The sequence below is a fragment of the Carlito syrichta genome, unplaced genomic scaffold (genome assembly GCF_000164805.1).
Source record: "Carlito syrichta isolate Samal-C Ts95f unplaced genomic scaffold, Tarsius_syrichta-2.0.1 Scaffold309314, whole genome shotgun sequence".
In the NCBI taxonomy this organism is placed as follows: domain Eukaryota; kingdom Metazoa; phylum Chordata; class Mammalia; order Primates; family Tarsiidae; genus Carlito; species Carlito syrichta.
In genome coordinates, this window is record NW_007253410.1 from 271,275 (window position 1) to 285,684 (window position 14,410).

Here is a 14,410-nt window from a genome sequence, read left to right on the forward strand (position 1 = left end):
GCCCGACTGATTTTTTTGATTTATTGTAGAGATGAGGTCTCGCTGCCCAGGCAGGTCTTGAACCTGCAGGCTCAGGCAATCCACTCACCTCAGCCTCCCAAAGGCGCGGGATTACAGGCTGAGCACCCGAGCCCGGCTAGAAGAGTTGATTTTTAACCCTCATGTTTGACTTTGAGGGATTCAAGACTTCAGTGAAGGGAGTAATTATAGATGAGGTAGAAACAGCAAGAGAACTAGAATTAGAAGTGGAGCCTGAAGATGTGACTGAATTGCTGTAGTCTCATTATCAAACTTGAATGGATGAGGAGTTGCTTCTTTTTTTTGTTTGTTTGTTTGAGTTGGAGTCTCACTCCGTCGCCCAGACTGGAGTGCAGTGACTGCTCCCGGCCACCACAGCCTCGGCCTGCTGGGCTTCAGTGATCCTTCCACCTCAGCCTTCTAAGTAGCTGGAACTACAGGCACGTGCTACCACACCCGACTAATTTTTGATTTATTGTAGAGATGAGGTCTCACCAAGTTGCCCAGGTGGGTCTCGAACCCTCAGGCTCAGGCAATCCACTCACCTTAGCCTCCCAAGGCGTGGGATTACAGGCTGAGCCACCGAGCCCTAGGAGTTGCTTCTTATGAATAAGCAAAGAAAGTGGCATCTTGAGCTGGAATAATATACTGGTGAAGATGCTGTGAACATTGTGGAAATGACAACAAAGGATTTAGAATATTCCATACACTTAGATGATAAAGCAGTGGCAGAGTATGAGAGGACTGACTCCAATTTTGGAAGAAGTTCTACTGTGGATAAAATACTGTCCAACTGTATCACATGCTACAGAGAAATTTTTTGTAAAAGAAAGAGTCAGTTTATGTGGCACACTTTATTGTCTTATTTTAAGAAATTGCCACAGCCACCCCAACCTTCTGCAAGTACTATCCTGATCAGGCAGTGGCCATCAACACTGGGGAAACATCTTCCACTAGCAAAAAGATTATTACTCACTGAATGCTCAGGTGTTCTTTAGTATTTTTTTCTAGCAATAAGGCATTTTTTAATTAAGACATGTATATTATTTTAGACACACTGCTATTGCATACTTAACAGACTACAGTATAATTTCATATGTACGGGGAAACCAAAAAATTTGCTTGACTCCTGTATTGCACTGTTTGCTTTACTGTGCTGCTCTGGAACTTGATCTTCAGTGTCTTGGAGGTGTGCCTGTATAGGAACATTTGTTTATTAAGTAGCATTTTTAAATTCTATCACCCTTATTTTTCTTTAACTGTACTGGTCTACTTCATTTTATTTAGAAACATACCTGCTACCTTCCTTAACAGAGCAACCTCTTCATGGAGTTTGTGTGGCTCTTGCATTCATAACTATGCAGATGAAGCAGGCATGACTTGGCTATCTTCTGATAAGTGTGTCATGAGAGTTCTTGCATTGTAACTTGAGTTAAGTGCAAAATTCTGTGTTGTATCTTGATACATTCTTATTTTCTGAAGTAGATTAGTGATCCAGAGAAACAATTCAGGCTGGGTACAGTGGGTCATGCCAATAATCCCAGCATTTTAGGGGGCTGAGGCAGGAAGATTGCTTGAGCCTAGGAGTTTGAGACCAGCCTAAGCAACATAGCGAGAACTCATCTACAAAAAATTAGCCAGTCATGGGTGGCATGTGCCTGTAGTCCCAGCTACTTGGGAGACTTGAGGCAGAAGGATCACCCAAACCTAAGAGGTCGAGGCTGCGATGAGCCATGATTATGCTACCACTGCATACCAGCCTGGGTAACAGAATGAGACCCTGACTCAAAAAGATAAAAAAATAAAATAAACAATTCAGAACTAAATGATAAAATCCTGTTATAATGCCCTTTTGTTTTCCTTATGTTCTTGAGTCAGAGTCTTATTCTGTTGCCCAGGCTGGAGTGCAGTGGCATGATCACGGCCACGGCAGCCTTGACCTGCTTGACTCAGGTGATCCTTCCACCTCAGCCTCCTGAGTAGCGGGGAATATAAGCATGCACTACTGTGCCCAGCTAATTTTTTGACTTATTGTAGAGACAAAGTCTTGCCAAGTTGCCCAGGCTGGTCTCCAATCCCTGGATTCAGATAATCTTGCCTTCACCTCCCAAAGTGCTGGGATTACAGGTGTGAGCCACAGCACCCAGCCTTATAATGCCCTTTTAAATTTTAGTTTTCCCATATGCAGGTGTTTTTGTACAACCAGGATATTTTGTTGTGACAGGGAATATTTGTTCCTTTTTAGGCTCTGAAGAGACTCTCTGATCTTATGGTATGAGAAGAGAAAGGAAAATGAGCCCTTAAATCAGAGAGGTTATAAATTTATTCATATGATTTAGAATATGTAGGTTTAGCTAGGTGATTTGGAATATTCTATTTTTCACACAATTTTGTATCCCTAGTTATAATACCATCGTCATTATAACATTTTTTCCTACTGGTGATTAGAATAATTGCCCCTGTCCTGGAATCAGCCATTAAAAAAAATATATTTCTCCAGTTCCTTTTAGTGGAAAGTGTATTTAGAGATCATAGTTCAGGGGCTGAGACTGTTGAGTTACCACTGTTTCTAGGCCTATTCAATGAGTGGACCCAGGAATATAACATTTATTTTAAAGAGGAAATAAAACACATTTCATACTGATATTCACAACCCAAATTTAAGATTATTTGCATGTTTTTCCCCCGATTTCTGTATTTATATCTCATTTCTCTTATGCTAAGAAATCTTAGTCTTTCAGGATCTTAAATTGTTTTTTGTTTTTCTTTTTTGAGTTGGAGCTTCACACTCTGTCACCCAGGCTGGAGTGCAGTGCTCACAGCCACCACAACCTTGACCTGCTGGGCTCAGGCAATCCTTCTGCCTCAGCCTTTCAAGTAGCTAGAACCACAGGTGTGTGCCACCATGCCTGGCTAAATTTTTGATTTATTGTAGAGATGAGGTCTTGCCAAGTTGCCCAGGTTGGTCCTGAACCCCTAGACTCAGATAGTCCTCTTGCTTCTGCCTCCCAAAGTGCTGGGATTATAGGCGTGAGCCACTGTGCCTGGCTTTTTTTTTTTTTTTTTTCCTTCAAGTTTTGGTCTATCCAAAGGAATCTTGACTTGACTTTTGTAGTTCATATTTATTTACAACCACCTAATTCCAAAATGGACTTGAACAGTTTTGTTACTCAACTATGTGGGTAATTGAGATCATGCAATTTCACTTGCATTTCTTCTACAAATGTAAAACACCAGTAATTCTGTTATATGCAATTGTATTAGGAAAAGTAGTATTTCTAATCAATAGCATTTACCAGTCCATATCTACTTAATGGAATCTTAGCTAATTATATAGGAATTATCCTTAGATAAATAATTACAAATGTTGAATGAATGGATAGAACATGTTTTGCTCACTGGAAAATACAAATTAAGATATTGTAAAGTGTCATCATTTAATTGCCAATTGGGCTGATTTTTATAGTGTGTGTGTTTTTTTTTGTAAAAGTATGGAAAAAGGACATTCTTATACATTTTTGGTGGGAGGTAAATTGGTATAGTATTTCTAGTGGGTGGGCAGGTACTATTTGTTAAAATTAAAAATGAACATAGGTCAGGCACGGCAGCTTAAGCCTGTAATCCCAGCACTTAGGGAGGTCAAGGCGAGAGGATTGCTTGAGCCCAGGAATTCGAGACCAGCCTGGGCATCTTAGTGAGACCTCGTCACCAACTCCAAAAAAAAAAAAAAGTTGAACATAAATCTTCAACCTGAAATCCCAGTTTTTTAATGCTAGTGGGCATACGAATATAAGAAATGACTGTAAAAAGATGTTGGCAGAACCATTAATTATAATAAAAGAAAAAAATTGTCAGTATTCTAAGTGTCTATAGGAGAATGAGTAAATAAATTATTTTATGGTTTTACTAGAGAAATCTATTATCAGGAAAACTACTATCGTCATCAAAAAGCAAAAACAGGCAGTTCTTTGTGTACCACCAGGGAAAGATGTCCTTGATGCATTCCAAAGTGGGGGGGAAAAGGTGTAGAGTACTAACACATTTTGTTTATAAAGACACAACCCTATGTGCGTTTGATTTGGTAATTGGAAATAGTTTATTTAGGGTACTTAATCTTTTCGCCCTTTTTTTAAAAACAGCTCTTGGAAATTAACTGGACAGGACTGACTAATCTTCTGGATATCCCTGGATTGAAGTAAGTGTCATGTCAAGTCCCTAAACATTAGCCTGTTGTGTTGATGATGTCATGTACATTTTCAGAGATGGTAAAGTCCAGATAGAATTAGTGCCTTCTCCACAGGCTCTTGTGAGAAGCAAGTAAAGAAAGCATAGGTGAGTTTTGTTCTAGCCACGTAAAAAACTGCTTGCATACAAATACCACAGTGGAGTGACTGTAGGAGTGTTGGGCTGAGTATTTACCCTTCCTTTGCCTCTGTTCATCACTTTGGCAGTTTGAAAAGTAGCAGCCTTTTACTATTCTTTTTTGAGTTGGAGTCTCACTCCATCACCCAGACTGGAGTGCAATGGCACGCCCCTGGCCACCACAGCCTCGACCTGCTGGGCTCCAGCGATCCTTCTGCCTCAGCCTTCCAAGTAGCTGGAACTACAGGTGGTTAATTTTTTTTTTTTTTTTTTGAGTTGGAGTCTCATTCTGTCGCCCAGACTGGAGTGCAGTGGCCGCTCCCGGCCACCACAGCCTCGCCTGCTGGTCTCTGGCGATCTTTCCGCCTCAGCCTTCCGAGTAGCTGGAATTACAGGCATGCGCTACCACACCCGGCTGATTTTTTGATTTATTGTAGAGATGAGGTCTCGCTGCCCGGCGGGTCTCGAACCCGCAGGCTCAGGCAATCCACTCACCTCAACCTCCCAAAGGCGCAGGATTACAGGCTTAGCCACCAAGCCCGGCTTCGGGCGGCTAATTTTTGACTTTATTGTAGAGATGAGGTCTCACCAAGTTGCCCAGGCGGGTCTCGCACGCACGGGCTCAGGCAATCCACTCACCTCAGCCTCCCAAAGCGCTGGGATTACAGGCTGAGCCACCGAGCCCAGATGCCTTTTATTATTCTATAAATCATTTTGTAAATTTTGCTTTATTGCCTTCTTAAACAATAAAGAAAAACTTAACAGCCAGGAGCGATGGCTTATGCTTATAATCCCAGGACTTTGGGAGGCCAAGACAAGAAGATCACTTGAAGCTAATAATAGGAGTTCGAGATCAGCCTGGGCAACATAGTGAAACACCCCATCTCTAAAATAATAAACAAATAAATAAAAAGAAAACTTTAAAAGTTAATGTATGTTTCAAAACTAACCCTTCCCATTGTCTGTCCAAACTATAGCCACCCCCTCCCTTTCTACGTTTTGTTACCTTTATTCATTTCTCCTTGAAAGGAACAGGGGTCAGTGTGGACTAGAAATTTACGAGACTTCTCCAGGATTTTGAGTATGAGAGACAAGGAACATGAGGTTCCATTTTTTATCACTGGGAGTCCTTTCATTATTCCGCAGCAATCTAATGTCTAAAAAAATAAGAATAATGTCCCATGACAGCACCTGAGGCCATGAAGGACTTGTCCCTGCTCAGAGAGACATGAAGTCTTTCTAGTTGTCATAGTCCCTCTATCTGATGGGTTGGATGGGACCATGGCAAACTGTTGGTGACTACCAAACAGGAAGACTTGAAATTACAGCTTCCAAACTTTCTTTGCTGGTTTTACTATTTTATTTGAAAGTTAAAAATGCATTACTTAGGCCGGGCTCAGTGGCTCAGCCTGTAATCCCAGCACTCTGGGAGACCAAGGCGAGTGGATTGCCTGAACCCACGGGTTCAAGACCCACCCAAGCAACTTGGCGAGGCCTTGTCTCTACAATAAATCAAGACTTAGCTGGGTGTGGTAGTGCGCCTGTAGTTCTGCCTACTTGAAAGGCTGTGACTGAAGGATCCCCAGAGCCCAGCAGATCAAGGCTGCGGTGGCCAGGAACATGCCACTGCACTCCAGTCTGGGCGACAGAGTGAGACTCCAACTCAAAAAAAAAAAAAAGCGTTACTTGGCTGAGTGCAGTGGCTCACAGCTGTAATCCCAGCACTTTGGGAGGCTGAGGCGAGAGGATTGCCTGAGCCCAGAGGTTCGAGACTAGTCTGGGCAACTTGGCGAAACCTCGTCTCTACAATAAATCAAGAAAAACTAGCCAGATATGTTGGTGCACACCTGTAGTTCCAGCTACTTGGAGGGCTGAGGCAGAAGGATCGCCTAAGCCCAGCAGGTTGATGCTGCAGAAGCCATTAGTGCGCTACTGCGCTCTAGCCTGGATGACAGACTGAGACTGTGACTCAAAAAAAAAAAATGCATTACTTATTGGCTAAAGTTACACATTTTTCCAGTGGATGGTTTGATATTCTCTCTCTCTCTTTTTTCCCCTAAAATAGCTTAGAAATTAAATTATGAGGCCTGGTGCAATAGTTCACACCTGTAATCCCAACACTTTGGGAGACCAAGGCAGGAGAATTTTTTTAGTCCAGTAGTTCCAGACCAGCCTGGACAACATAATGAGACCTCATGTCTAGTAAAAAAAAAAAAAGTATAAAAACAGTGGTGGCATGAGCTTGTGGTCCTGGCTACCTGTGAGGTTGAGGCAGAAGAATTGCCTGAGTCCAGGAGTTTGAGGCTGCAGTGTGCCACTGCACTCCGGCCTGAGCAACAGTGAGACCATGACTCTAAATAAATAAAGAGAGGGGGAGAAAGAAACTTGGTTTTAGACTTTTTAAAACTTTCTGTATGTTTGTTTATGCCTCTGAGAAGGCCATTAGAAAGAATTTTGTTTTATTATTTAGGAAACATTAGGATTTTAATCATCTGAGGCATAGGCATAAGAAGTCTTCTTTAGGTGCTATGATTTACCGTATATAGAAAAAGACTATTATCTTAAAATAATCTGTGGAAAGAAAGTACAACTTTAAAAGATTTGCTCAAGAGTTGATTAGAATTCTAGTGGCAAGCAACAAACCTGACTCAAATGGTCTAAAGAAGATAAATAAGTAAATAAGTAATACTTTTAAAAGGCAGCTTATTCAGCCACCCACCAAATGGGCATGGAGTGCCTGCCCTGAGCCTGCTGCTGCTCTTTGTGCATGGGACATAGCTGTGCACAGAGCAGTCACATGGCTGCTCACGGAACTCACCTGGTGCCTGGTTTCCTGGCTCACATAACTGGAAAGCCTGGAGCGTCCTCTGAGGCATTTCAGACATAGCCCATGTTATGCCATGGGATACCATGAGGGCTCTCTCTCCAGCTCTTCACCCAAGCAGAGAGTGAATCTCCCTCTTGTGGCTTTGTTTCCAGTTAGGCTCTCACTCTGCGGTATAGCTGCAAGCTTCTTGTTTGTGAACTTGGTCACCTTTTCCACTAGTTTCAGCAAAAGTTCCTGGGGTAACTTGTGTCTACTCATCCTTGGACAGATTCCTGTGATTCTGATGATCAGGTTTGGGTCTTGTGTATACCCTTATAGAAGACAAAGAAATGAGTCACTTGCTTGGGAAAACTCCAGGAAATGAGGGTATCCCTCAAAGGAAAAATGTTCACTAGAAGTAGGGGGAAAGAATTCTGGTTAACTGGTGAAAACAGCAAATGTCTACACAGTTAAGTGTAGGAAAAAAGTTTTGAGGGCTGGGTACAGTGGCTCATGCCTGTAATTCTAGCCCTTTGGGAGACTGAGGCAGGAGGATTGCTTGGAGGCCAGGAGTTCGAGAGTATCCTGGGCAACAAAGTGAGACCCTGTGTCTACAAAATAAAAGTAAAAACGAACTGGGTGCAGTGGTTTGTGCTGATAGTCCTAGCTACTTGAGAGGCTGAGGCAAGAGAATCGCTTTAGCCTCAGAGTTCAAGGTTGTAGTGAGGTATAGTCACACCACTGCTCTCCAGCCTGGACAACAAAGAGTGAGACTCCAGCTCAGAAACAAAACAAAACAACCTGAAAGAGTATATTCAAATAGATAATGTTGTTCTGCCTTTGGCAAGCCTATAGTTTGGGGATGACAGTTTCAGATTATTTGATTTAAAAGCGATAGATACATATACCTAAATACATACAAACATATACATACGTATTTAGCTCCATTTCATTTAACAGTTTACACATAGGCAAGTTTTTTTATACAGTAATGTTTTCTAGTTATTGTTTATTTAAAGCATTTTTTGGAGATGAGTATGTTGCCCAGGCTGGACTCATAGTCCTAGATTCAAGGGATTCTCTCTCCTCAACTTCCCAAGTAGCTAGGAATACAGGTGCACACCATCACACCCAGCCTCTAGCTATTATTTTATGTATAGATTTTATACATGTAATGTCAAAATATACTCCTATACCAGGGTGCCAGAAAAATGTGTATACACATTTAAAGAAATGTTAAGAGATGTTTGCCATAATCAGAAGTGCCTGGATGCTCATGGTAATAACCACTTTTAGTACCTCTTGTAATTGCAGAAGTCAAACGTGACTTGTATTTATCTTATTGAGGATTACAATTTTACTTTAATTTTTTTCCTTTCTTAAAATGTGTGTATATTTTTTGTCGCCCTCTGTATATCCCATATAGATAGAATGATATGATTCAAATTATACACTTACATAACTTAGAAAGAAATACGTATCATTCAAAATAGACTGGAATAAAAAAGATATATTAAAAATCTCATATATTATATGTATATATAATTTACAATTATGTAAATCTTTTATAATAAAATAACATATAAATTATGTATAATAAAATTTAATATATACATTAAATTGTGACCACTAGTTCTCACTCAAAGACTTTCTATCAAATAAATTACAACTATAACAAGTCTTATGTTATCAAAGTAAATATTCAGTAACCATGAACCTAATATAATGAAATCGTATCCCAAGCTTTATAGCATGAGTATCCATGTGCTGTATTAATTGATTAGAAAAAGGAACCAAATACATTATAAAGTAAAGTAATGCCTGAATTCATTCCTTATACCACAAATATGCCTGTCCCTGTTGAAATATCCCTATTGAGTTCCAGTGAGCAGCTAGAAACTGAGTGCTGAAGGTGTGACAGGAGGTGAGGGTTGTGGTAGAAACAAGCAAAGATGAAGAGCGGTTTTGAAGGACACACTAGGACACAGTGACATCCAGCCAGGCAACCACTGCAGGTGCCGCTTTCACAGAGGACCAGGGAGCAGCTTGTACAGTTGGCCGTGGGAGAGTGCTGAGGGTCGTGGTGAGGAGGTACTGTGGGTGAGCTGCCTGTGCCAAAGCTGCCATGGCCACAGGGATTGTCTAATACATTTCAATCACAAAACTTTTATAAATGTTTTCAAAAAGTGCTGCTGCATACGCATTATTTAGTTCTCACACTTACCCTCAATAATAGGCAAAAGATATATTGAAAGTACGTTTGTTCCTTTACCCTAGGCTATTTTATTCACATTTATGAATTTGCAGTGCAGTAATATATAGTATTTCAAAGTTACTGAAGTATTCAGTACCCAAATAAAGTGTTTGATAATGTATGAAGAGAGAGCAGACTAAGTTGTTTTACTTCATTGGTGCCAGTATATGACAGTGGGGAGAAATGTAATATGTATGTGAAGATGGAGTGGGTTAATGAATGTCTGTTATGTTGTTCTCTGCATATTTGTGCATATTTGGAACACTTCATGTTAAAACATTTAATAAGCTATATCTTTGTTATTCAGTGTTAAATATATGATGGAGTAGGAATGTATGACATATCACTTAGGAATTATGAAATGTAGCTAGAATTTTACCCTGCACTCTAAGAATAAATTCTGTATCATAGTCACCCTGGCAGCATCATAGCTGAAGTATTGAAATGCTGGCTTTAAATTTTGTGCTAGAAGCTGGACTCGGTGGCTCAGCCTGTAATCCCGCACCTTGGGAGGCTGAGGTGAGTGGATTGCCTGAGCCTGCGGGTTTGAGACCCGCCTGGGCAACTTGGCGAGACCTCATCTCTACAATAAATAAAAAATTAGCCGGGCGTGGTAGCGCACGCCTGTAATTCTGGCTACTCGGAAGGCTAAGGCAGAAGGATCGCCGGAGCCCAGCAGGTTGAGGCTGCGGTGACTGGGAGCGGCCACTGCACTCCAGTCTGGGCGACAGAGTGAGAGAGACTCCAACTCAAAAACAAAGCAAAACAAAAAATTTTTGTGCTGGAGAAGTTAGACATTTCCTGCTCAGTAAATGGGACATTGCATCATATCTGTGGTAAATTTGTTATTAATGTGACAGCAAGTGTTGATATGTCTGATGGTCCGTTTGTTCTTTTTTACCTCCCAATTAACAGTGGTTTATCAGATACTATCATTTTGGATATAATATCAAATTATCTGGTACTTCCCAATCGAATCACCGTTCCTCTTGTCAGTGAAGTTCAGATAGCTCAGTTGCGGTTTCCTGTACCAAAGGTAAGCATATCTTGGCATCCATTAATGTTTAGAAACAGAGATTGGGACCTTTGCAAATATGTGGGTGTGATGTTGGGCATCGTGATTCCTGGGTCTCCCCCAGTAGCCAACTTGCCATGTGGGGCTCGATGCAGTGATTGTGGCTTTTGTTACTCTCCTTAAGATACTTACTGATGTGCACTGACCCTAGAGTTTGTCACAGAGATGTCATAGTTCTCATGCCACAGCCACATTCCTCAATGGTACTGATAGATATTTAATTTGTCAAATGTTGTTGCAAGTCGTAAATGACAGCTGTATACAGCACAGACAACTTCATTACCTCAGAAAGCATATACGTGCATTTGTTTTTATTAAAATGGATTGCTCTCAGACATTAGAATATGGTTTCCTCTGGAGTCACTTAAATAACCTGGAAGAAGCAGTACTTCTGTTAACAGCTCCGCTGGATTAAATAGAAAGGGCGGAACAAGATGCGAGTCACAGCTCCTGAGTTCAGTGAGTGGTAGGTTTGCTTTTGTGGGCATATTACTTGGCATCTTCATCTGTGAAGTGGGATGCTACCTAGCACACAGAGCTGGCATTGGAGTTACCTTCATTTGAGCAAGCTAAGTAATAACTAAATTATTGCATTCAAAGATTGCGAGTACTTAGTAGTCAAGAACATGAAATTCCTTCTGCTAGTCATGGAAGGGGTGATTGGAGTAGGCTAATGGATCTCTCGTAGGTTAATGAGAGATCTTAAAGCAACTCAGATATTGGATCCCCATCTGTTTAGTCTGTCTGAACTTTAGGTTCCAGAAGTCAAGTAAACAACACTGCAGTGGTGTTGTTTGCAGTAAGTAGCCATATTGATGCATACCACACTGTTTACTTATACTAAAACAGAAGGTGCTAAGTTGGTCCAATTTCAGCAAGTATAATATTTTTAATTTTGTTCCTTGAAGTGAAAAGTAGATAGCTTTTCTCTGATGCCTTTTTACTTTTGCTGGTTAAATTAGATCTCAGAAATAGTGCATAAATCAACAAACATACATAAGCATCTTTGTATTTTATTTTTTACTTTTAGAGACAGGGTCTTGCTCTGTCATCCAGGCTAGAGTTCAATGGCACAATCACGGCTTACTGGAACCTCAAACTTCTGGGCTCAAGGGATCCTCCCACCTTTGCCTCTCAAGTAGCTGAGACTACTAGGTGTCTGCCACTATACCTGGATAATTTTTTTAAATGTTTTTAGAAATGGGGTCTTGCTATGTTGCCCAGACTGGTCTTGACCTCCTGGGCTCAAGCAGTCCCCCCACCTCAACCTTCCAAGTAGCTGGGTCTGTAAGTGTGAGCCACCACACTTGGATGATAAGGCTATCATCCTTATTTCCTTTAGGAGTAACAATACCCCAGTTAATTCGGTGTTCAAATTAGTTATATTGTACTCATTTAACAGATTTAATGTGATACTACATATTAGAAAAGAATGCCTTTTTCTCTTAACTTATGATTCTCATCTCTGGAAATGCAGGAATCTCTTTATATGTAGAAGTCCTCAGACTCCCTGGCTGCTCAGCCTTTTATGCTCTGAGTACAAGTGAGCACTTGAGCCTGCCTGGATCCTACCACCTTTCATGCTAGACTTAAAAGCCAAAGCTGTTGAAAGATGTTGCCAGATTATCTAAGCTTTAGGCAAATGAACACATAAACGAGAATTTTTTGAAGTTTTAAAAATGTGTTCATCTGCAGAGGTGCATATCTTCCTGTGCTGATTGAGTCAGGAATATCACCCTATAATTTTCTAGAAAGGTTTTGGGAGGCAGAATACTACCCTTCCCTAAAGGTTACTTGGGCATCTTGATTAGTTTTGAAAGAAATATGTGACTTTTTTCTTTTATCAATAAAACAATATTTTAGGAAAAGGACTATGCTTATGCTAGTCATGGAAGTCTATGAATAATACCTATTTCAAAGTCTATGAATAATACATATTTCAAAGTTTCAGTTTCATCTTCTATAAAATTGGTCTAATGACAGTATTTCATAGGGTTCTAAAAATTGAGCAGCATAGTTACTGCATATATACGCTTGGTAACAGGTCAGATGCAGCTTATGTTAGTTATCACTTACTGTAGTAAGTGATCTTTGGTGACCCCCAAGACCCTATGTTATTGGGCACTTTGGAAAAAGCATAGTGCCAGGACCTCTGCTCTCAACATTCCCTCTCCCAGGAGAACTCCCCAGGGATGCTTGTGCTCACTCTCCTCGCGTCACTATGGAGGTGTCTTCCCAATAGAAACTTGTCTGTTCTCCTGTCTGAAATAGCACCACTTGGGCACTGTTGTCTTCTTCTCTCTCTTTTCTTTTTTTCACACTTGTCACCTGTTCACTTTTTACTTGTCATCATTTAAACGTATTTGGTGTCTTCCTCCTCCCTTTGGTGGAATATATACTGCACAAAAAGAGGGTCTTTATTTTGTTCCCTCCATACCCTCAGTTCTTAGGACAGGGCCAGGCACACAGCTGTCTTCCACTTTTGTTAGTGAACCAGTGAATGGTAACCAGGGGTCCGCAACCCCTGGCCGCAGACTGTCCATGGCCTGTTAGGAACCTGTCTGCTTGTACGGTGAGTGAGCAGAACACTGCCTCCTGTCAGATCAGCGACGGCCTTATATTCTCATAGGAGCATGAACCCTATAGTGAACCATGCATGTAAGGGATCTAGATTGTATGCTTCCTATGAATTTGACTGCACATTCCCTCCCCTCTGTCCATATGTGGAAAAATTGTCTTCCATGAAGCTGGTCCCTGATGCCAAGAAGTTGGGTGCTGCTGGTATAACCATTTGCTCTTTTTTTCAGGGTGTTCTAAGGATACATTTTATTGAAGCTCAGGATCTTCAGGGGAAAGATACTTATCTTAAGGGACTTGTCAAGGGAAAATCAGACCCCTATGGAATTATTCGAGTTGGCAACCAAATCTTCCAAAGCAAGGTCATCAAAGAGAACCTCAGCCCAAAGTGGAATGAAGTGTATGAGGTAATGCATTGTGTCCCGCTGTGTAGCTTGGTATGGTGGACTGGACCCCAGTAGGATCAGCTGAGGTCTAATCTCAACTCGGTCACATAGGAGCATGGCTAATTTAGACCATCATTTAGACTGTCTTTACTTTAATCTTCTATCTTAGGAAGTATTGTACCTTTTCTCCCTACCTCACATAACAACATTTTTGTCATGTCAACACATTAAGGTTTACATCTTAATTAGATAATTCTATCATGGAAAATGATTGGCAAAATATTTTTCATAATGTGAGTAGCTTGTCTCATTATAAAATATTATATGTGCTTATTAACACAAACACATAAAAATGAGATTAATTATATACCTCTGTGCTAGCTTTTAACTTAATAAATCAGGACATCTTTACATGTCAATAAATAGAGGTCTTTATGATTTCTAATGACAATTCCACTGAATAGGTATCATTATTTATTTACCCAGAAAGGGCTAGGCAGTTCATTTCAGAGTTATAAACAGTGTTGTACAAGTATAATGTGAGTGTCTGCTCAGCTTTGTTTTCCGCAGATAAAACTCTTCAAAGTAAAATTGCTGAATCCAAAGTTAGGAGTTTTTAAAGAACTGAAATAGTTTTTTAGAATTGTTCTTCAGGGCGGTAGTGCGATTTATGCTCCACCAGCTTCCTGTCCTCTACTCTTTTGTCAATCCAGTCTCTTTCCAGTGTCTTACTCTGAAGGGTGCTAAAGCAGATAGCTTGCAGTTATTGCAAGGATAGCATCTGAATGGAGCCACTGCAGGACTAGAGTGATGTATCCTACATCTGTGATCTGCCTTAAGCCTTGGACCAGGCTTAGGTGACATCCTGTGACCTGTTTTGGAGTGATTGAACTTGACCCATTGAAATATGTAATCCAGGATAACTAGATATA

The 14,410-nt window shown here is 40.7% G+C and overlaps 1 protein-coding gene across 1 annotated transcript in view; it reads left to right on the forward strand.

Annotated features, from left to right (window-relative positions):
* The window catches only part of ESYT2 (extended synaptotagmin 2), a 75,103-nt gene that overhangs the window by 22,811 nt on the left and 37,882 nt on the right, over nucleotides 1–14,410 (forward strand). Inside the window, exons 7-9 of the mRNA XM_008067148.2 lie at nucleotides 4,158–4,213; nucleotides 10,356–10,476; nucleotides 13,323–13,499. Of these exons, the coding sequence (XP_008065339.2) occupies nucleotides 4,158–4,213; nucleotides 10,356–10,476; nucleotides 13,323–13,499 (354 nt within the window). The remainder of the gene's footprint in view (nucleotides 1–4,157; nucleotides 4,214–10,355; nucleotides 10,477–13,322; nucleotides 13,500–14,410) is intronic.